This window comes from Dendrobates tinctorius, unplaced genomic scaffold (genome assembly GCF_039654945.1).
Source record: "Dendrobates tinctorius isolate UK_male_01 unplaced genomic scaffold, ASM3965494v1 ptg000232l, whole genome shotgun sequence".
Classification (NCBI taxonomy): domain Eukaryota; kingdom Metazoa; phylum Chordata; class Amphibia; order Anura; family Dendrobatidae; genus Dendrobates; species Dendrobates tinctorius.
The window spans coordinates 19702459-19728268 of NW_027361899.1; the positions used below are offsets into that span (position 1 = coordinate 19702459).

Consider the following 25810-nt stretch of genomic DNA (forward strand, 5'->3'; position numbering starts at 1 on the left):
CCTGAAATGTGCTGCTGGGAAACCTGCGTCTTCCTCTGTGTAATCAGTCTGTGTTCTCTTCTGAAATACTCTGTGCTGCTGACGATTTCTGTAGGATGGAGGAAGGAAAAAATTTGGGTTCTAGAGAAAGTGAGATCAGACTGATCCATCTGTTTGCAGTGAGCTCCCCCTGGTGGTGGATGCGTGTAGTTACAGCTTTACCTTTTGCCTTTATGGTGGTGTCGGCCAGTGTTGGGGGCACTTTATGAGTCGCCCTCTGATTCCTCCCATCATCTTCTTGTTCTATTAGATTTCTTGGCCGGTGGAGAAATTGATGAAGGATCCGGTGCAGTTTGTGGATTTCTTGGAATTGGACTCAACAGCAAAGAATCGAGTTTATCGTCCAGTGATTAATCACAAACAGCTGGAGTCCAAACTAGACGAGTACCGCATGAAGATGAGGATGAGCTCCGTGAGCATCGGGGTCTGTGTCTGTGTCCTGCTGGGTGTATCCGTACAGACCCCGATAACTCTCCTCCTGACGTCATCCGTCTCCTGATCTCTTCTGTAGGAAACCTACGTGTTCTTTAAGGAGGCCGTCCAGCACATCACGAGGGCGTCCCGAGTGTTCAGACAACCCGGGGGCCACATGATGATGGTGAGAACAGTAGATGCAGTAATGTACTAATACAGAGCCCTAATAAGGAACAACGAAACAGACCGAAAATATGTCCAATAATTAGAAAATTTATTAGTGCTGATTAGTTGCCTTCGTCAGGGGGCAACACCGAAACGCGCGTCGGGGTGGGCGCATCCCGGGGAACTCCATCAGCACATAAGGTACAGCACTAAGCAGTTTACTCCAGCTTACTTTTTTATTTCTGTGATATATTACCTGGTCACATTGATGCACTTGATCCATTGTGAACTTTTTCATGTATTACAAACCTGATTGATGCACTGATACTTTATTATATGCATTTGCACTTTATTATTATCTTTAATCAGCTTTATACCATTTGCTGCACATACTGTACTTTATTGTACCTATTTTGATATATGGTCCAGAAATTGTTTTATTGGTATATTTTGTGTCCCCTGTGTTGTGCCCCTTCCATGGCATTGGTTTCCTGCCCTTTTTATACTCACTAATACATTTTCTAATTATTGGACATATTTTTGGTCTGTTTTGTTGTTCCTTATTTCAATTTTTTCCGTGTTGTCCCTTATTCATATCCATGAGTGCATTTATATATGATAGTATACAGTTTGGGCACCCCTATTAATGTTAACCTTTTTTCTTTATAACAATTTGGGTTTTTGCAACAGCTATTTCAGTTTCATATATCTAATAACTGATGGACTCAGTTATATTTCTGGATTCAAATGAGGTTTATTGTACTAACAGAAAATGTGCAGTCTGCATTTTAAAAAAATTTGACCGGTGCAAAAGTATGGGCACCTCAACTTAAAAGTGACATTAATAGTTCGTAGATCCTCCTTTTGCAAAAATAACAGCCTCTAGTCGCTTCTTGTAGCTATTAATGAGTTCCTGGATGAAGGTATTTGTGACCATTCCTGTTTACAAAACAATTCCAGTTCAGTTACGTTTGATGGTCGCCAAGCATGGACAGCCCGCTTCAAATCATCCCACAGATGTTCAATGATATTCAGGCCTGGGGACTGGGATGGCCATTCCAGAACATTGTAATTGTTCCTCTGCATGAATGCCTGAGTAGATTTGGAGCGGTGTTTTGGATCATTGTCTTGCTGAAATATCCATCCCCTGCGTAACTTCAACTTCGTCACTGATTCTTGCACATTATTGTCAAGAATCTGCTGATACTGAGTTGAATCCATGCGACCCTCAACTTTAACAAGATTCCCGGTGCCGGCATTGGCCACACTGCCCCAAAGCATGATGGAACCTCTACCAAATTTTACTGTGGGTAGCAAGTGTTGTTCTTGGAATGCTGTGTTTTTTAGCCTCCATGCATAACGCCTTTTTGTATGACCAAACAACTCAATCTTTGTTTCATCAGTCCACAGGACCTTCTTCCAAAATGTAACTGGCTTGTCCAAATGTGCTTTTGCATACCTCAGGCGACTCTGTTTGTGGCGTGCTTGCAGAAACGGCTTCTTTCGCATCACTCTCCCATACAGCTTCTCCTTGTTCAAAGTGCGCTGTATTGTTGACCGATGCACAGTGACACCATCTGCAGCAAGATGATGCTGCAGGTCTTTGGAGGTGGTCTGTGGATTGTCCTTGACTGTTCTCACCATTTTTCTTCTCTGCCTTTCTGATATTTTTCTTGGCCTGCCACTTCTGGGCTTAACAAGAACTGTACCTGTGTTCTTCCATTTCCTTACTATGTTCCTTACAGTGGAAACTGACAGGTTAAATCTCTGAGACAACTTTTTGTTTCCTTCCCCTGAAAAGCTATGTTGAATAATCTTTGTTTTCAGATCATTTGAGAGTTGTTTTGAGGAGCCCATGATGCCACTCTTCATAGGAGAATCAAATAGGAGAACTACTTGCAAGTGGCCACCTTAAATGGTGGAGGTTCCCTGATATTTTGGGGTTGCTTTGCTGCCTCTGGCACTGGTCTGCTTGACCGTGTGCATGGCATTATGAAGTCTGAAGACTACCAACAAATTTTGCAGCATAATGTAGGGCCCAGTGTGAGAAAGCTGGGTCTCCCTCAGAGGTCATGGGTCTTCCAGCAGGACAATGACCCAAAACACACTTCAAAAAGCACTAGAAAATGGTTTCAGAGAAAGCACTGGAGACTTCTAAGGTGGCCAGCAATGAGTCCAGACCTGAATCCCATAGAACACCTGTGGAGAGATCTAAAAATGGCAGTTTAGAGAAGGCACCCTTCAAATATCAGGGACCTGGAGCAGTTTGCCAAAGAAGAATGGTCTAAAATTCCAGCAGAGCATTGTAAGAATCTCATTGATGGTTACCGGAAGCGGTTGGTCGCAGTTATTTTGGCTAAAGGTTGTGCAACCAAGTATTAGGCTGAGGGTGCCAATACTTTTGTCTGGCCCATTTTTGGAGTTTTGTGTGAAATGATCAATGTTTTGCTTTTTGCTTCATTCTCTTTTGTGTTTTTTAAATTAAGACAAATTAAATGAAGATAATAATACCAAAGAATTTGTGTTTGCAATCATTTTCAGGAAGAAACTGAGTATTATCTGACAGAATTGCACAGAATTGCAGGGGTGTCAATACATTTGGCCACAAATGTACACAGTGACTGCACCAGCAGAATAGTGAGTGCAGCTCTGGAGTATAATACAGGCTGTAACTCAGTATCGGTAATGTACTGTATGTACACAGTGACTGCACCAGCAGAATAGTGAGTGCAGCTCTGGAGTATAATACAGGATATAACTCAGGATCAGTAATGTAATGTATATACACAGTGACTGCACCAGCAGAAGTGAGTGCAGCTCTGGAATATAATAAAGGATGTAACTCAGGATCAGTAATGTAATGTATGCACACTGTAATTGCACCAGCAGAATACTGAGTGCAGCTCTGGAGTATAATGCAGGATGTAACTCAGGATCAGTAATGTAATGTGTGTACACAGTGACTGCACCAGCAGAATAGTGAGCGCAGCTCTGGAGTATAATACAGGATGTAACTCAGGATCAGTAATGTAATGTATGTGCACAGTGACTGCACCAGCAGAATAGTGAGTGCAGCTCTGGGGTATAATACAGGATGTAACTCAGGATCAGTAATGTAATGTATGTACACAGTGACTGCACCAGCAGAATAGTGAGTGCAGCTCTTGAGTATAATACAGGATGCAACTCAGGATCAGTAATGTAATGCATGTACACAGTGACTGTGTGGCGCCCCTGAGGCTCAGTTGCCACAGAGGTACTGCACCTTCTCCTAAGGTGTAGTGCCCCACCATCCAGGTAAGGTGGGAACTCCTTGCCACGCTCCAACACCTGCATCCCACACACAGGATAGTTCAGTAGGGCCACATTGCAGCTTTAGACTCAGGGTAGCAGAGCACCCTTCGTGGAACCCTGCTTCGTAACATGAGATGTGCTGGGAGGTGGGTGGAGTTAGTATAAAAGAAGGAGAAAGAGAGGGATTACAAGTCAGTCTGACGAGAGTTCAGTCTGGGGTGAGTCCCAGAGGAGAGCAGGCTGACAGGAGGTCAGCCTGTCGGGAGTTCAGGCGGAGGAAAGACAGTCTGGAGAGGCTGAGGACTGGTCTTAGTGGAGAGCTCCCGAGGAGAGGAATAGAAGGAGTGCTGCAGCTGCCTCCGTGATCTGAGCCAGCTGGCACGGGAAAGAAAGAGAGGAGAGGGAGGTAGAACTGTAACCTGCATTTCCATAAGAGAGAAGTCAAGTACGGAACGAAGGAGAGAGAACAGAGAGGAGGAGTGGGTTGGATAGGAACCCTGCCTATAGGTTCTCAGCGCAAGGCCGGGGCCCGGTCCCCGAGGTTGTATGGACACTTATGGTTCTGCAGTAGACACCGGTGGAGTAGTTGGCTGTAAATGCACTACTCCCATCCAAGACTTGGGACACAACAGCAACTGAATTGAGAGCCGGGATACAGGAGGTCCCCGAGCAGGCTACAGCTGTCTGTTATACAAGTGAGAGCTCTAGGAACATCTCGAAGGAGGCATTCCAGGGTAACTAAGTACTGGAGTGCTTCACCATTAAGGCGCATTGGAGGAGTCATTCAGGAAGGCACATGTTGGCGGGGAGAGCCCTATCTTGCCTGGAGGTTGGTTGAGTCTCTGCCCCGGAGGACACGGTACTGTGGCGGGCACCTGTGTGCACTAAGAACTGAGAGTAAAGCCTTGGAACTACAACCACAAGTGTCTTCCATTCATTCTGCGCCGACACACTCAGCCCTGCTACATCTGGGCACCAGCGTCTACGCGGCCCTGGGACTACAGCTCTACCTCTGGGGAGCTTTACCATCTATGCTGCGCACACCATCAGTCCCAGAGGATCTGCCCGCAGCGTCGGCCTAACATCACACTTGCCGAGCACCACAGGTGGCGTCACGAACTATCCATATAAACTACATCACAAACCACCATTGTATTGGGCGCCCAGGGCCACGGACCGGGTCACCGCTGCTGTGACACATCTCCGACACCGGCCTGGTACTGAGTACCCCACAGCCCTGGGACGGAGGCGACCCAACTGCACCAGCAGAATAGTGAGTGCAACTCTGGAGTATACAGGATGTAACTCAGGATCAGTACAGGATATGTGATGTTGTCGAGGTAGGGCTAAATTAACCCTTCACGGTTGATCCAGTGATTTCCAAATTATTCCAGTGTTGCTAGCAACTCAAATGACCACACGGAGACTGGGGTCTCTGTACGGGAGGATCGAGGCAGATCACTAAGCCCCTTTATTTTAGTCACATCTTTTATAATCTTTTGCTTAATTATGCAAGGTTCTCAACTACCAATAAAATCATTTCATTTTATAAGCCAATAATATTGCAAGAAAACCGGAAACTACATATATGTCCGTACCTAAATAGCGTAGAAAGTAGTATAATGGCATATTCTTCAGAGTTTTACAACCCCCGCCTCCCTTATCTTATACAGATGGGAACAGTTTGGTTTCATGACAGCCCATGCCAATTACAAAAATTTATCTTACAACAACAAAACTAAGAAACGAAACCTTACAGAGAAATGGAGAAGTGAAACTTAAGTGAAACGTAAGCTCTGATTTTAGTATTAACCCTTCACATTCCCCCCTAGATAAAATTTTATAACACACATGCAGCATCAGAGGTGCTATCCCAAGCTAACAGCTTGAGGGGTACTGGTCTTCACATGACTGATGCCGTGTTACCAGTCATGTCTGTCGCGGCACACCCGTCCCCCCCAGTATACTGCAGTTCACGAATAACAATTTTTGATGACGGTTGTGGGGATCTTTTGTAGATAGGCATGTGCTTGGCTTCAACATCTTCATCAAGTAGCCTTTTAAGATCGGTGCAGAGAAGAGCAGGGGCAACGACACCTTTGGTATCATCATTAGCTGTCTTAGTGCAGAATTTCCTAATACATACAGAAATACACCAAAGAACAAGTTTTAGTATCACATATACAACAAGGATACAGGCAGCAATGTGTAACAAGCTCTGTAAGATCCCAGCTATCCAGCCCCCAATTCCCTTAAACCAATTGGCTGGATTGAGAAAGGAGAAGGTGTCTGACCACCAACTGTCCTTATGACGATCATTGTGTTTATCGTATTAATCTCTGAGTCTTTGAATATCTTCTAACTTTAACTTCATAGTACTGTTAGGATCTATATAATGACAGCAAGCGGGTCCAATGACCTGACACATACCACCTTGTGCTGCTGTTAAGTAGTCCAGCACTATAGGATGTTGATTAGTGACAATAATAAGTTGATTTTGGACAGCAACAGTAGTATTAAGTATGTCCAGTATATCCCAAATTTGATCATCTAGATAGTCTGTGGCTCTAACCAATTTATCCCACATTTGTGTAATCATAGGGTAAATGAAAATGGAACTGACAATTTTATTGGCCACACTCATCTGCACTATATGTGGTCTCCCTGAAGGGCGGGGTGAATTGTCCGCAGCTCTTTTGTATAATGTATGTTTGGGTATAGCCTGTGTATCCAACTGTTTGTTCGGAATAACAAAGGTGGCCGGGGTCAGGCGACCCAGAGTACAAGTACCTCTTACCCCTACTGGCACCCATTTATAAGCATTGTCTCCACATACCCAGAACATGTCATCAGGTAAATCCCATAGGGCTGAATGTTGCAGTACCAATCTATGAGCTAAGTCTATGAATGCAGATGCATTCTGAAGCATGCACCAAGCTGGAGATTGCCCTAAAGGACTACGATAACCTACATCAGGATTTCCACAAGTGGGGGTTCCTGGCACATATTCAGAGGACTCATTACAAGATATATTGCCAGGAATACTGGCACAGGTTTCGTTAGAACCCTGGGGAAACAAATTAGAAAATTCCCATGACGTATTATGTAACCTTCTTTCTAGCAACATTGGTTTGAAGGCATCAGTAGAGTGTGAAGTTACATTGAAACTGACTTGTAGACCATACGTTGGAACTTGCCCCAGATTGATTAAACTAGTCTTATTCTAAGGGACCCATGCCCCTCCTTTGTAGGCCAAATATTGAAGTTGTGTATTACTTCCTGAAAGGTTACCTTGCCACCAGGGGTATCCCACCCATCCCACAATAGGTATACCAACAGTCAAATTCCATAACTTAGCATTATCTGTGGCATTATTAGCGAGTGTGTCAGAACAGTCAGTCCAAGCAAATAACTCCTCGGGTGGAACAGGGATAGCCAAAAAGGGGATGCTTGTGGCTGACACTGGTGAATACGTGCAGATCCAACAGTCTGCCAGAGACTGGGAATTGTCCAACAAATCTCTCAGTAATTTTTCATGATGTTGTATAAACTTATTATTCAAGGACGTTGGGGAATTTAGGCTGTCCCATGCGGTAACCAATAATAATATGGAAAATGCGAAAGGCCAAAACATTATGTCCCTTCATTTGCTATTGGCTTGTTGGGTGATGAGGAGGACTTCATAGGGACCGTCATACAAGGGTTCTAGTCCGTGCTTCCTGACATGCCTCTTCACGACTACCAAATCACCAGGCTTCAGGTTATAGCAGGTGTCGGTTTCTGCTGAATCTGTAAAAGAAGAGGAAACTAGAACATAGGTGTTAGCAAGATTTTTACTAAGCAGAATAACATATTGAACAACACGGTCAGTCTCTTCTGATAACTGCTGAGGCTGGAAATTTGTAACTGGGGGCCTAGTATCAAACAATATCTCATATGGGGACAGGCCATGTTTTGCAATAGGGGTAGTATGAATGTGGTATAGTACAGTGGGTAGGAGCTCTAGCTATGGAGCCGTAGTCTCCTGCATCATTTTGGTCAATTGTCCCTTCAGTGTGCCGTTCAGCCTCTCAACTTCACCACTGGATTGTGGGTGGTACGGAGTATGGAGGGGTACAGTGGATCCAAGCATTGTCAGAACTTCTTAGTGCACATGAGAAGAAAAGGCCGGACCTTGATCACTTTCAACAACTTCTGGAACCCCATTTCTGCATATAACTTCCATCACCAGTTTCTTCGCTGTAGTCTTTGCAGTCATGTTGGTAACAGGGAATGCTTCCAACTGGAGAACCGGGGCCCAGTAGAATTTTTGCACCAGTGCGAGGGCCTGATTTTTTCCTCGATATGTAGGCCCATGTGCCCATATGGCAATAGCAGGGTACATCCGCTTAGGGAGACACACGAGTCGGTCCTTTTTCCAGAGACCATTATCCATTCGTGCCCCATCGGTCTTCCATTGCTTCACCTCTTCCTTTGGAGACATTCTCTGCATCGTCATTAAGCGGTCTCGCGGGGTCCGACAGAAAACTTCAGTCTGTTGTAGATCATCAGGTTCTCGTAGGGTCAATGCTTCTTGTAACTGTTTACGCTGAGAGCGTGTGGTCACCATAGTTGGTATGGTTGGTTCAACGGGTAAGAGAGCGGCGGCTTTTGCTTGCATATCCGCAAATGTGTTGCCAACAGTCTGTGGACTGGTCCTAGGACCGTGCGCCTTAATTTTGATAATAGCCACCTGAGTAGGTAATTCGATCGAGCCCAGGAGGGTTTTAACAGCTTCAGCATTTTTCACTGGGGTTCTGGCAGTAGTAATAAACCCTCGATTGGCCCATAGAGTCCCAAAATCATGAGCAATACCAAATGCATACCGTGAGTCCGTGTATATATTAGCCCGTCTGCTCTTGGCCAAAGTACATGCAGTAGACAGAGCCTGGAGTTCTGCGTCTTGTGCTGACTGTGAGGGCGGGAGTGCAGCTGCGTGCACTACAGTGTCCTCTGTGGTAACAGCATATCTCGTGTGGAATCTACCAAACTCGTTAGCATAGCTTGGACCATCCGTGTATAACACCAGATCGGGATTTGGGAGTGGATTCTCACTGACATTTGGTGGAGTAGCTGTTTCTTCTATCAGAAATTGGGAACAATCATGTTGGAGGTAATCCTCATCACTGCCATCTTTCCTTATAGTTCATTATACCGTCTTTTAAGGCATTGTAATGGGGTTGCATTATGCGGGATGCATCCGGTATCCACTGACAACAATAAGTGCATAGTCCAAGAAAACGCTGGAGTTCAGCTTCATCTTTTGGGAAAGGAAGGGAGCTGACAGCTATTTTTCTTTCTTCTGCGAGGTGTCTAACACCCTGAAGGAGACAGTGACCCAAGAATATCACTTGACCAAGGCAGAACTGAAGTTTCGAGGCCGAAACCCGACAGTTCAGTGCTGCCAGATGCTTTAAGGAGGCTAACAATGGCAACAATGGCAAAAGACACCTGCTCATATTTTTTGAAAACTGGTTGTGACTGTTTTGTGCCCTTTGTGACATAACTGTCCATATTAACTGTTGTCCCTGAAAAGTGAATACAAATAGAAACTGGCAATCTGGGGGTAACGGAATGCTAAAGAAGGCGTTGGTAAGATCAATAACTGTAAACCAAGCAGCATCCTGGGGTATTTGGGACAAAAGAGTATGAGGATTAGGCACCAAGTTTGAGAAACACTTTTACTGGTTCTACAGCCATTTTCCCTATATCATTTGGTCCTTTTGACCAGATTTTAGATAGTATCTCTGAGAGATATGGGGTGAGTCATTGATCCTCAGGAAATATTGGGGATGGATCTGGGCCTATCAGGGCCATCATAACTGTGGGAAAGGCATGCAAAATACAAATTTCCTCACTGTCTTCATCTACATAGGGATTTTATAACAAAAAAAACAAACATCTGACCATCATCTTGGAATTGTATTCTGGAGCGGAACTGTGATAATTAATCTGCCCCTAGTAAATTTACAGGACATGTGGGAGAGATCACGAACTGAGCAGTAAAGAGAATTAGCAGGGAGGGGCTGAGGAGCAGGGTTCCCACTAGCTGAAGTCTGAGGGGGGGCAGAGTTTGCTGTGTGGGCTGAAGGGCACACTGTGTGCTCGCAGCTGCGGTGGGGGCTAGAGGCTGCTGTTTGCTCTTTTTTTTTTTTTTTTTCCTCCTGAACAGAGCAGGTTAAAGTGTTCTGAAAACTTTTTTTTTTTTTCTCTGGAGCTGGTAAATGGAAGGGGTGGCTACTCATAACCACTAGCAATAACGGGGACTAAGGCTGCCGGCAGATGATAATAGGTGCCGTTAGCAGAGGTGGGGGCTGCAACTCTCGGTCTTCTTGTACAATTGTCATCTGGCAGGGAGACCTCTTCTTTCAAATCATCACTTTTAACTATTTCCCTGACACATTAATATCAATCTTAGTTCCTTCATAACCAATCACATTCTCACAGCACAGTCACTTTCTTGAACCACAATACATTCCGTCTTTGCCATAGTAGACAATTTTTCCTTCTTCAACATAACAGTAACAGAAACAATCAGAATTCACTTGCTGTTCAATTTCCACATAACCTTCATTATACAATTCATGTGCCAAGCCACGGAATTCCTCAGCGCCTTTAAGTAATCCATCATCAGTCAACCTTTTAACTCCTTCATCCCATAGCATAGGCTGCAACCTCCCGCCCTTAGGAAATCCCAGAATCAAAAATATTTTTCCTGCATTCCTGACATATTTCTTTCCTCGTCTTTGAATCATAAGACTAACAGTATCTGATCCTTCACACAATTCCAAACTTTTCTTTTTCTTCCACAGAAACATAATTCTCTCCTTTAGAGCTAAATATCCTGACAAATTGTGCACAATACTGGAGCAGCCGTCTCCGTTTGTTCCACAGGGTCAACCCCCTCTGGGAAGCCCAAAATTCGCGGTACTCCGTGAAAGGAGGAGGGCGTCTCAGACTATCCCTCCGGACACCTCTGGTTATATATATCTATCTATATATACCTGAGTTATGTATCCTACCCATCTTCGATCACATGACCACGCCCAATACTAATAATGATCAGGAATTCAGGATATTTTGACTATAAAGAGAGCCACAATCACTGGTCAATCCGGGGTGTCCGTCCCTTATGAGGTACGGTTCGAGCACTGGGCCCCCAACGGGACTACACCTCTATATGATTCCACCCATGAGTCACCCCACCACGAGGACAAACCTCAGATCCTCTTTGCAGCAACAAGCACAGGAAAACCACACCAACGGTCAGTCTGAACAGTATAACTGCCAACTTACCGTGGCTGTGGGGGGTGATCAGTCCCAATTTTCCAACACCTGTGTCCGCTCCGAGGGTCCTTTGTCTTGTTGTCCTCCGGGGGCAGAGGCGCCCTATTCAGGGGCCCCACGTTGGGCGCCACTGACTGTCGAGGTAGGGCTAAATTAACCCTTCACGGTTGATCCAGTGATTTCCAAATTATTCCAGTGTTGCTAGCAACTCAAATGACCACACGGAGACTGGGGTCTCTGTACGGGAGGATCGAGGCAGATCACTAAGCCCCTTTATTTTAGTCACAACTTTTATAATCTTTTGCTTAATTATGCAAGGTTCTCAACTACCAATAAAATCATTTCATTTTATAAGCCAATAATATTGCAAGAAAACCAGAAACTACATATATGTCCGTACCTAAATAGCGTAGAAAGTAGTATAATGGCATATTCTTCAGAGTTTTACAACCCCCGCCTCCCTTATCTTATACAGATTGGAACAGTTTGGTTTCATGACAGCCCATGCCAATTACAAAAATTTATCTTACAACAACAAAACTAAGAAACGAAACCTTACAGAGAAATGGAGAAGTGAAACTTAAGTGAAACTTAAGCTCTGATTTTAGTATTAACCCTTCACAATGTAATGTATGTACACAGTGACTGCACCAGCAGAATAGTGAGTGCAGCTCTGGGGTATAATACAGGAGGTAACTCAGGATCAGTAATGTAATGTATGTACACAGTTACTGCACCAGCAGAATAGTGAGTGCAGCTCTGGAGTATAATACAGGATGTAACTCAGGATCAGTAATGTAATGTATGTACACAGTGACTGCACCAGCAGAATAGTGAGTGCAGCTCTGGAGTATAATACAGGATGTAACTCAGGATCAGTAATGTAATGTATGTACACAGTGACTGCACCAGCAGAATAGTAAGTGCAGCTCTGGAGTATAATACAGGATGTAACTCAGGATCAGTAATGTAATGTATGTACACAGTGACTGCACCAGCAGAATAGTGAGTGCAGCTCTGGAGTATAATACAGGATGTAACTCAGGATCAGTAATGTAATGTGTGTACACAGTGACTGGACCAGCAGAATAGTGAGTGCAGCTCTGGAGTGTAATACAGGATGTAACTCAGGATCAGTAATGTAATGTATGTACACAGTGACTGCACCAGCAGAATAGTGAGTGCAGCTCTGGAGTATAATACAGGATGTAACTCAGGATCAGTAATGTAATGTATGTACACAGTGACTGCACCAGCAGAATAGTTAGTGCAGCTCTGGGGTATGATACAGGATGTAACTCAGGATCAGTAATGTAATGTATGTACACAGTGACTGCACCAGCAGAATTGTAAGTGCAGCTCTGGGGTATAATACAGGATGTAACTCAGGATCAGTAATGTAACATATGTACACAGTGACTGCACCAGCAGAATAGTAAGTGCAGCTCTGGAGTATAATACAGGATGTAACTCAGGATCAGTAATGTAATGTATGTACACAGTGACTGCACCAGCAGAATAGTGAGTGCAGCTCTGGAGTATAATACAGGATGTAACTCAGGATCAGTAATGTAATGTATGTACACAGTGACTGCACCAGCAGAATAGTGAGTGCAGCTCCTGAGTATAATACAGGATGTAACTCAGGATCAGTAATGTAATGTATGTACACAGTGACTGCACCAGCAGAATAGTAAGTGCAGCTCTGGAGTATAATACAGGATGTAACTCAGGATCAGTAATGTAATGTATGTGCACAGTGACTGCACCAGCAGAATAGTGAGTGCAGCTCTTGAGTATAATACAGGATGTAACTCAGGATCAGTAATGTAATGTATGTACACAGTGACTGCACCAGCAGAATAGTGAGTGCAGCTCTGGAGTATAATACAGGATGTAACTCAGGATCAGTGCAGGAGTTTTTATATTTTTCTATTCAGCTCCTTTGTGTCTTCTGATTCCAGGTGGGACTGGACGGGACGGGTAAAGTGAGCACCACTGCTCTCGCCTGCTATATAGCGAATTGTAGACTTTTTCAATTGTCAGTGACTCAGGGTTACGGCCACACAGAATTCAGGGAGGATCTGAAGAGAGTATATAAGGAGGCCGGACTGCGGGGGCGCAGCGTGGTGCTCCTCATCCGAGGGTCTGACATCGTTCAGGTGAGATAATCTGTTCTTCATCCGACTCTTGACTTTGGGTGCAGGAGATTATTCCTGGGGTCGGTGGTCGGATTTCGCCTCTGTACGTTCTCAGAGATCAGTGTTCATCTTTTGAGTCTTTCTTAGGATTCTTTGTTAGAAGACATCACCTGCATCTTGAATTCGGGGGATGTTCCTGACCTATTTGACAAAGAAGAGCTGGACGGTCTCCTTGTAGAGCTGAAAGCCGCAGCTGCAGAAGCCAATATGTCCGACAGCCCCCAGTCCGTGCTGTCATTCTTCCTGCAGGTAGGGGGCATTTACTTTTCAGTTATGCCGCTGCCGTTCCAGCCGTGCCTTCCATACACTGTTATCATTGTATGGTTAATAGATCTGCAACTTTCTAATATACTTTTTTTGTTTCGATTTCTCACCATTTGCAATACCTCTGCTTGCTGTTAGTAAATGGGAGCGTTATTGTTTTCCCCCGGAGCCTACGAGCCTGTTCAGACCTCGCCCTTCTCAGAGCTGAACGCTTCCTGCGACTGTCTCCAACCAGGACAATCCTCTGTGAGATCATGTGTTACCAGCACTGATACATTGTAACAAACAGGTCTTTGAATGAAAGGAAACAATCTTACCGCTCACTGACAGCAAGCAGAGAGAGTGCAGAAAGTGAAGAATCGAAACGCAAAAAGTTGCAAAACTTTTCCTTATGTAGAGACTGAGCGTTAGATTCGGGCTCCTTATATCAGCGCTCTCTGCTTTCGCTGCAGAGGGTCCATCGCAATCTCCACGTAGTTCTGGCGGTGAGCCCTGCAGGACAGACCTTCCGCGATCATTGCCGGACCCATCCGTCTCTAGTGAACTGCTGCACCATTGACTGGTACGACGCGTGGTCCCAGGAGGCTCTTCTCAGCGTGGCAGATACTTACATCACACAGCAGGACCTGGTACAGGAGAACCAGGTGAGATCCGGGGTCCGGACAGAACATTGGGGCACATTTACTAATATATTTGTGCCGAGACCTTGACAAAAAATGTTCAAAAATCCGGTGTCTAATTTTGCATCTTGACTCATTTGTGTTTGTGTTCTGGACACTTTTTGCAGCTTCTTTAACAAAGGAAAATGAATGGGGCTTAAAACGACAAAGTCCATCGAGGTTGTAATACTCCATCTCACCACTGGGGGCACTGCAGGGAAATTACATTCCTGCTGCCCGATTGCTCTTCTTGCCTGATTGCAGCTGATCGATCGCAGCAAGAAGAGCAGCTGGGAGGAAACTCCTGAGAACTAGGAATGGTGTGAGGTGGTTGTAGATCTCAGCCAGTGTTGCTTGTGTGTTCACAGAGTCACATCGCGCAGGTTTGCGTCGCCATTCACAAAAGTGTTTCCAGCAAAGCGACACAGTTCCAGGAGGAGAACCGACGGCGCTATTACATCACACCGCAGAGCTACCTGAGCTTCATAGACACCTTTTCGCACGTCCTGCAGAGGAAGAAGCAGAAGCTGATGGAGGACAGGTGCTCACTGAACGTTGGCTAATGAGCCTCTCTATGGTGCTGGGAGCCCAGCGGCCAACAATGGGTCATGGCAGATGCGCCCCCACCATAACCCTGTGATTGACAGTCACCGCTGTCCAGCATCCCACTATTTTGACAAATTGACCCTTTTGGTGCCACAGCCAGTATTTTTTTCACCAACAGATCTGGCTCGCTGACCGATTTTCCGTCCCGGCGATCACCTGTGTTGACAATGTCGAAAGGGCTTTCATCCAGGGACCCCCATCTTTACTGGAGCAGAGGTGCACACGATCGATCTCCATTCATTGTCTATAGGACTGTCGACAAAGCCGAGTACACTGCTCAGCTGTGTCCAACAGTCCTGAAGAGAAGGACAGGACGGGGAGCATGTGTGCCTAGTTCCTGGATTTCAGAGCCCTGTTTTGGGACCGGTGGGGGTCCCAGGAGTCAGACCGCCAGCGATCAGTGAATTATGCCCTTTTTTATGGATAGAGGATAACTTTGAATTTTGGGAAAAATCTCTTTAAGAGACATCCCCTGGGACTGAGACGCCCCTGGCGCTCTCCTGTGTGATCCCACATATCATCCCATTTTACATGTGGTATGAATAAAGCACCGGCTTCCAATGTATTAATGCTTAGTAAAAAAAAAATAAATAAACATTTTAATAAAACATTTCTTTAAAAAAAAAAAGCAGGAGAAGATTTACTAAAAACAATAGAATTAGGAATGAACATATGTACGGTATTTTTTATAATTTTTACTATCTATAACATTTATCCAAAATATAAAGTATGAGGGAAAATAATCTAATTTTTTAGAATATTCCTCTTAACAAAAATTAGTATGAATTAAAGTCCAAGGCTGCAATTCATCTTCTGCATACTTTTAATTCTTTTTTTTTTTTTCGTGTTGTCCTGGCAGATTTTTGATGGCGTGCAATTGTTTCATGAAGTTTGCAAAGGCAACTTATTTTTTGGCTCTTTTGCTTATTTTTAGTGTTAAAAGTTTCACAACCATTTAAATGGAATTTGTCGGCAGGTTTTTACTATTGAGTCTGAGAGCAGCATGATGTAGAGGCAGAGACCCCGATTCCAGCGATGTTTCACTTCCTGCGCTGCTTGCTGCAGTTTTGATAAAATTCCTGTTTTCTCTGCTGTAGATGTAGCAGTGCTGTGTATAACCCCTGCCACACATCTGATTGGCAGGTTCCTGTGTACAATCTACATTGTCAGCCAATCAGTTGTGATGGCGTAGTTGCACAGATTATCTGGACTGTCTGGGAAGCAACACCTAGTCTTGTAGTAATAATCTCCTGCTGATAAAACACTGATTGTATTGAAACTACAGAAAACTGCTGAGCAAGTGACACATCACTGGAATCGGGGTCTCTGCCTCTACACTATGCTGCTCTCAGATTAATAGGGATAAACTGCTGACAGATTCCCTTATATCCATGTGGTTACTAATAACTTGTTCCCAACCAGAGATCGATTCTTCACTGGGTTATCAAAGCTCCTGGAAGCAACATCTTCTATAGAGATCATGCAGGAAGAACTGGTCACCTTGGGGCCACAAATAGAGCAGAAATCAAAGGTAGGCAGCAGAGTGATGCCGGCTGATCATATATTTCATATCTGGCATAGGTGGAATTAGTTTTTGGACATAAAATCTATTTGTAATTGTTTTTTGTAATCACAGAAATCTCTTGATTGGTTCTTTCCTCCATAATTTCTTTGTGTCTGTCTCTATAAGGAGATAGAAGAATTAATGGTGAAGCTGCAGAAAGACTCGGTGGTGGTGGAGAAGGTGCGAGACATCGTAGAGCAAGAAGAGGAGGTGATGGTGCAAGAGACCAGGATCGTACATGAATATGCCCAGGTGATGTGCTGATATTATAGGAAATATACCTCCAGGTATGAAAGGAAAAGTAGCCAGGACCCCAATCAATCGTCAAATAATTTATCTCCTGAACTGTATTATACTCCAGAGCTGCACTCACTATTCTGCTGGTGCACTCACTGTGTACATACATTACATTACTGATCCTGAGTTACATCCTGTATTATACTCCAGAGCTGCACTCACTATTCTGCTGGTGCACTCACTGTGTACATACATTACATTACTGATCCTGAGTTACATCCTGTATTATACTCCAGAGCTGCACTCACTATTCTGCTGGTGAAGTCACTGTGTACATACATTACATTATTGATCCTGAGTTACATCCTATATTATACCCCAGAGCTGCACTCACTATTCTGCTGGTGCAGTCACTGTGTACATACATTACTGATCCTGAGTTACATCATGTATTATACTCCAGAGCTGCACTCACTATTCTGCTGGTGCAGTCACTTTGTACATACATTTCATTACTGATCCTGAGTTACATCCTGTATTATACTCCAGAGCTGCACTCACTATTCTGCTGGTGCAGCCATTTTGTACATACATTACATTACTGATCCTGAGTTACATCCTGCATTATACCCCAGAGCTGCACTCACTATTCTGCTGGTGCAGTCACTGTGTACATACATTACTGATCCTGAGTTACATCCTGTATTATACTCCAGAGCTGCACTCACTATTCTGCTGGTGCAGTCACTGTGCGCATACATTACTGATCCTGAGTTACATCCTGTATTATACTCCAGAGCTGCACTCACTATTCTGCTGGTGCAGTCACTGTGTGCATACATTACATTACTGATACTGAGTCATATGTTGGTCACATTTGTCTAATCTGAATTTTAATCCTTCTCTTCACCTACCAGCAAGCCCAGCAGGAGCTGAGAGATGTCCTGCCTGCTTTGGAGGACGCCGTGTCTGCCCTCGATTCCCTGGATAAATCTGACATCTCAGAAGTGAGGTAAGAATAGATGTCTAACGCCATGTACCATGAGCTCTCCCTAGTGGTGACAGCAGGAAGCCAGGATTATATTATTTATCAAGTCAGAAGTTAGGACATTGGTCCTAATATGTAACTGCAAAAATAATTCTGGAATTACAGAAGGATGAGTAACTGGACCTGGCACCAAAGCTTAGATTATACTCATTATAATCATTAATAAAAATGGAAAGGAAAATTGAGTCTGACCTGATTTATATAAACATTCATTTGAATCATTTTTCTCTTACAGAGTTTACACTCATCCGCCATTCCTGGTACTCACGGTCATGAACGCTGTGTGCGTTTTGCTGCAACAAAAACCTGACTGGCCTACAGCCAAATTACTGCTCAGAGACCAAGGATTTCTCAAAAAACTGGTCAATCTAGATAAGGACAGTATCCCAGAGAAGGTATCAGAGCTCAGATTCCTTATTCTTTTCTTATCCTGTGCCGATTGGTGCCTCTGATTACATGTCTTCTTTTCATGCTGCCATCTATATACAAGGATATACTGTAACTGCTATAATACTGCCCCTATGTACAAGAATATAACTACTATAATACTGACCCTATGTACAAGAATATAACTACTATAATACTGCTCCTATGTACAAGAATATAGCTACTATAATACTGCTCCTATGTACAAGAATATAACTACTATAATACTGCTCCTATGTACAAGAATATAACTACTATAATACTGCCCCCTATGTACAAGAATATAACTACTATAATACTGCTCCTATGTACAAGAATATAACTACTATAATACTGCTCTTATCTTCAAGAATATAACTACTATAATACTGCTCCTATGTACAAGAATATAACTACTATAATACTGCTCAAAGTACAAGAATATAACTACTATAATACTGCTCCTATGTACAAGAATATAACTACTATAATACTGCTCCTATGTACAAGAATATAACTACTATAATACTGCCCCTATGTACAAGAATATAACTAATATAATACTGCTCCTATGTACAAGAATATAACTACTATAATACTGCCCCCTATGTACAAGAATATAACTACTATAATACTGCTCAATGTACAAGAATATAACTACTATAATACTTCTCAATCTACAAGAATATAACTACTATAATACTGCCCCTATGTACAAGAATATAACTACTATAATACTGCTCAATGTACAAGAATATAACTACTATAATACTGCCCCTATGTACAGGAATATAACTACTATAATACTGCTCCCTATGTACAAAAATATAACTACTATAATACTGCCCCCTATGTACAAGAATATAACTACTATAATACTGCCCCTATGTACAAGAATATAACTACTATAATACTGCACCTGTGTACAAGAATATAACTACTATAATACTGCCCCTATGTACAAGAATATAACTACTATAATACTGCCCCTATGTACAAGAATATATCTACTATAATACTGCCCCTATGTACAAGAATATAACTACTATAATACTGCTCCTATGTACAAGAATATAACTACTATAATACTGCCCCTATGTACAGGAATATAACTACTATAATACTGCTCCCTATGTACAAGAATATAACTACTATAATACTGCTCCCTATGTACAAGAATATAACTACTATAATACTGCCCCCTATGTACAAGAATATAACTACTATAATACTGCCCCTATGTACAAGAATATAACTACTATAATACTGCTCTTATCTTCAAGAATATAACTACTATAATACTGCTCCTATGTACAAGAATATAACTACTATAATACTGCTCAAAGTACAAGAATATAACTACTATAATACTGCTCCTATGTACAAGAATATAACTACTATAATACTGCTCCTATGTACAAGAATATAACTACTATAATACTGCCCCTATGTACAAGAATATAACTAATATAATAATGCTCCTATGTACAAGAATATAACTACTATAATACTGCCCCCTATGTACAAGAATATAACTACTATAATACTGCTCAATGTACAAGAATATAACTACTATAATACTTCTCAATCTACAAGAATATAACTACTATAATACTGCCCCTATGTACAAGAATATAACTACTATAATACTGCTCAATGTACAAGAATATAACTACTATAATACTGCCCCTATGTACAGGAATATAACTACTATAATACTGCTCCCTATGTACAAAAATATAACTACTATAATACTGCCCCCTATGTACAAGAATATAACTACTATAATACTGCCCCTATGTACAAGAATATAACTACTATAATACTGCACCTGTGTACAAGAATATAACTACTATAATACTGCCCCTATGTACAAGAATATAACTACTATAATACTGCCCCTATGTACAAGAATATATCTACTATAATACTGCCCCTATGTACAAGAATATAACTACTATAATACTGCTCCTATGTACAAGAATATAACTACTATAATACTGCCCCTATGTACAGGAATATAACTACTATAATACTGCTCCCTATGTACAAGAATATAACTACTATAATACTGCTCCCTATGTACAAGAATATAACTACTATAATACTGCCCCTATGTACAAGAATATAACTACTATAATACTGCCCCTATGTACAGGAATATAACTACTATAATACTGCTCCCTATGTACAAGAATATAACTACTATAATACTGCCCCTATGTACAAGAATATAACTACTATAATACTGCCCCTATGTACAAGAATATAACTACTATAATACTGCCCCTATGTACAAGAATATAACTACTATAATACTGCCCCTATGTGCAGGAATATAACTACTATAATACTGCTCCCTATGTACAAGAATATAACTACTATAATACTGCCCCTATGTACAAGAATATAACTACTATAATACTGCACCTGTGTACAAGAATATAACTACTATAATACTGCCCCTATGTACAAGAATATAACTACTATAATACTGCCCCTATGTACAGGAATATAACTACTATAATACTGCTCCCTATGTACAAGAATATAACTACTATAATACTGCCCCTATGTACAAGAATATAACTACTATAATACTGCCCCTATGTACAAGAATATAACTACTATAATACTGCCCCTATGTACAGGAATATAACTACTATAATACTGCTCCCTATGTACAAGAATATAACTACTATAATACTGCCCCTATGTACAAGAATATAACTACTATAATACTGCACCTGTGTACAAGAATATAACTACTATAATACTGCCCCTATGTACAAGAATATAACTACTATAATACTGCCCCTATGTACAGGAATATAACTACTATAATACTGCTCCCTATGTACAAGAATATAACTACTATAATACTGCCCCTATGTACAAGAATATAACTACTATAATACTGCCCCTATGTACAAGAATATAACTACTATAATACTGCACCTGTGTACAAGAATATAACTACTATAATACTGCCCCTATGTACAAGAATATAACTACTATAATACTGCCCCTATGTACAAGAATATATCTACTATAATACTGCCCCTATGTACAAGAATATAACTACTATAATACTGCACCTGTGTACAAGAATATAACTACTATAATACTGCCCCCCTTTGTACAACAATATAACTACTATAATACTGCTCAATGTACAAGAATATAACTACTATAATACTGCCCCTATGTACAGGAATATAACTACTATAATACTGCTCCCTATGTACAAGAATATAACTACTATAATACTGCCCCTATGTACAAGAATATAACTACTATAATACTGCCCCTATGTACAAGAATATATCTACTATAATACTGCCCCTATGTACAAGAATATAACTACTATAATACTGCACCTGTGTACAAGAATATAACTACTATAATACTGCCCCCCTTTGTACAACAATATAACTACTATAATACTCCTCTTATGTACAAGAATATAACTACTATAATACTGCCCCTATGTACAAGAATATAACTACTATAATACTGCCCCCTATGTACAAGAATATAACTACTATAATACTGCCCCTATGTACAAGAATATAACTACTATAATACTGCTCCTATGTACAAGAATATAAACTACTATAATACTGTCCCCTATGTACAAGAATATAACTAATATAATACTGCCTCCTATGTACAAGAATGTAACTACTATAATACTGCTCCTATGTACAAGAATATAACTACTATAATACTGCCCCTATGTACAAGAATATAACTACTATAATACTGCTCAATGTACAAGAATATAACTACTATAATACTGCTCAATCTACAAGAATATAACTACTATAATACTGCCCCTATGTACAAGAATATAACTACTATAATACTGCTCAATGTACAAGAATATAACTACTATAATACTGCTCAATGTACAAGAATATAACTACTATAATACTGCCCCTATGTACAGGAATATAACTACTATAATACTGCACCTGTGTACAAGAATATAACTACTATAATACTGCTCCCTATGTACAAGAATATAACTACTATAATACTGCTCAATGTACAAGAATATAACTACTATAATACTGCTCTATGTACAAGAATATAACTACTATAATACTGCCCCTATGTACAGGAATATAACTACTATAATACTGCACCTGTGTACAAGAATATAACTACTATAATACAAGAATATAACTACTATAATACTGCCCCCCTTTGTACAACAATATAACTACTATAATACTGCTCTTATGTACAAGAATATAACTACTATAATACTGCCCCCTATGTACAAGAATATAACTACTATAATACAAGAATATAACTACTATAATACTGCTCCCTATGTACAAGAATATAACTACTGTAATACTGCCCCTATGTACAATAATATTACTATAATACTGCCCCTATGTACAAGAATATAGCTACTATAATACTGCCCCTATGTACAAGACTATAACTACTATAATACTGCTCTATGTAGAATATAACTACTATAATACTGCCCCTATGTACAAGACTATAACTACTATAATACTGCTCTATGTACAAGAATATAACTATTATAATACTGCCCCTATGTACAAGAATATAACTACTATAATACTGCCCCTATGTACAAGAATATAACTACTATAATACTGCTCCCTATGTACAAGAATATAACTACTATAATACTGCCCCTATGTACAAGAATATAACTACTATAATACTGCCCCTATGTACAAGGATATAACTACTATAATACTGCCCCTATGTACAAGAATATAACTACTATAATACTGCCCCTATGTACAAGAATATAACTACTATAATACTGCCCCTATGTACAAGAATATATCTACTATAATACTGCCCCTATGTACAAGAATATAACTACTATAATACTGCACCTGTGTACAAGAATATAACTACTATAATACTGCCCCCCTTTGTACAACAATATAACTACTAGAATACTGCTCAATGTACAAGAATATAACTACTATAATACTGCCCCTATGTACAGGAATATAACTACTATAATACTGCTCCCTATGTACAAGAATATAACTACTATAATACTGCCCCTATGTACAAGAATATAACTACTATAATACTGCCCCTATGTACAAGAATATATCTACTATAATACTGCCCCTATGTACAAGAATATAACTACTATAATACTGCACCTGTGTACAAGAATATAACTACTATAATACTGCCCCCCTTTGTACAACAATATAACTACTATAATACTGCTCTTATGTACAAGAATATAACTACTATAATACTGCCCCTATGTACAAGAATATAACTACTATAATACTGCCCCCTATGTACAAGAATATAACTATTATAATACTGCCCCTATGTACAAGAATATAACTACTATAATACTGTCCCCTATGTACAAGAATATAACTAATATGATACTGCCCCTATGTACAAGAATATATCTACTATAATACTGCCCCTATGTACAAGAATATAACTACTATAATACTGCACCTGTGTACAAGAATATAACTACTATAATACTGCCCCCCTTTGTACAACAATATAACTACTATAATACTGCTCTTATGTACAAGAATATAACTACTATAATACTGCCCCTATGTACAAGAATATAACTACTATAATACTGCCCCCTATGTACAAGAATATAACTACTATAATACTGCCCCTATGTACAAGAATATAACTACTATAATACTGCCCCCTATGTACAAGAATATAACTACTATAATACTGCCCCTATGTACAAGAATATAACTACTATAATACTGCCCCCTATGTACAAGAATATAACTACTATAATACTGCCCCTATGTACAAGAATATAAACTACTATAATACTGTCCCCTATGTACAAGAATATAACTAATATGATACTGCCTCCTATGTACAAGAATGTAACTACTATAATACTGCTCCTATGTACAAGAATATAACTACTATAATACTGCCCCTATGTACAAGAATATAACTACTATAATACTGCTCAATGTACAAGAATATAACTACTATAATACTGCTCAATCTACAAGAATATAACTACTATAATACTGCCCCTATGTACAAGAATATAACTACTATAATACTGCTCAATGTACAAGAATATAACTACTATAATACTGCTCAATGTACAAGAATATAACTACTATAATACTGCTCTATGTACAAGAATATAACTACTATAATACTGCCCCTATGTACAGGAATATAACTACTATAATACTGCACCTGTGTACAAGAATATAACTACTATAATACAAGAATATAACTACTATAATACTGCTCCCTATGTACAAGAATATAACTACTATAATACTGCTCTTATGTACAAGAATATAACTACTATAATACTGCTCAATGTACAAGAATATAACTACTATAATACTGCTCTATGTACAAGAATATAACTACTATAATACTGCCCCTATGTACAGGAATATAACTACTATAATACTGCACCTGTGTACAAGAATATAACTACTATAATACAAGAATATAACTACTATAATACTGCCCCCCTTTGTACAACAATATAACTACTATAATACTGCTCTTATGTACAAGAATATAACTACTATAATACTGCCCCTATGTACAAGAATATAACTACTATAATACAAGAATATAACTACTATAATACTGCTCCCTATGTACAAGAATATAACTACTGTAATACTGCCCCTATGTACAATAATATTACTATAATACTGCCCCCCTTTGTACAACAATATAACTACTATAATACTGCTCTTATGTACAAGAATATAACTACTATAATACTGCCCCTATGTACAAGAATATAACTACTATAATACTGCCCCCTATGTACAAGAATATAACTACTATAATACTGCCCCTATGTACAAGAATATAACTACTATAATACTGCCCCCTATGTACAAGAATATAACTACTATAATACTGCCCCTATGTACAAGAATATAACTACTATAATACTGCCCCCTATGTACAAGAATATAACTACTATAATACTGCCCCTATGTACAAGAATATAAACTACTATAATACTGTCCCCTATGTACAAGAATATAACTAATATGATACTGCCTCCTATGTACAAGAATGTAACTACTATAATACTGCTCCTATGTACAAGAATATAACTACTATAATACTGCCCCTATGTACAAGAATATAACTACTATAATACTGCTCAATGTACAAGAATATAACTACTATAATACTGCTCAATCTACAAGAATATAACTACTATAATACTGCCCCTATGTACAAGAATATAACTACTATAATACTGCTCAATGTACAAGAATATAACTACTATAATACTGCTCAATGTACAAGAATATAACTACTATAATACTGCTCTATGTACAAGAATATAACTACTATAATACTGCCCCTATGTACAGGAATATAACTACTATAATACTGCACCTGTGTACAAGAATATAACTACTATAATACAAGAATATAACTACTATAATACTGCTCCCTATGTACAAGAATATAACTACTATAATACTGCTCTTATGTACAAGAATATAACTACTATAATACTGCTCAATGTACAAGAATATAACTACTATAATACTGCTCTATGTAC

At 40.2% G+C, this 25810-nt stretch overlaps 1 protein-coding gene across 1 annotated transcript in view; it reads left to right on the forward strand.

Annotated features, from left to right (window-relative positions):
- DNAH14 (dynein axonemal heavy chain 14) overlaps positions 1–25810 on the forward strand; it is a 183871-nt gene that overhangs the window by 130666 nt on the left and 27395 nt on the right. Inside the window, exons 48-57 of the mRNA XM_073556432.1 lie at positions 290–463; positions 551–637; positions 13203–13400; positions 13527–13688; positions 14156–14347; positions 14731–14903; positions 16391–16499; positions 16659–16784; positions 17687–17781; positions 18053–18212. Of these exons, the coding sequence (XP_073412533.1) occupies positions 290–463; positions 551–637; positions 13203–13400; positions 13527–13688; positions 14156–14347; positions 14731–14903; positions 16391–16499; positions 16659–16784; positions 17687–17781; positions 18053–18212 (1476 nt within the window). The remainder of the gene's footprint in view (positions 1–289; positions 464–550; positions 638–13202; positions 13401–13526; positions 13689–14155; positions 14348–14730; positions 14904–16390; positions 16500–16658; positions 16785–17686; positions 17782–18052; positions 18213–25810) is intronic.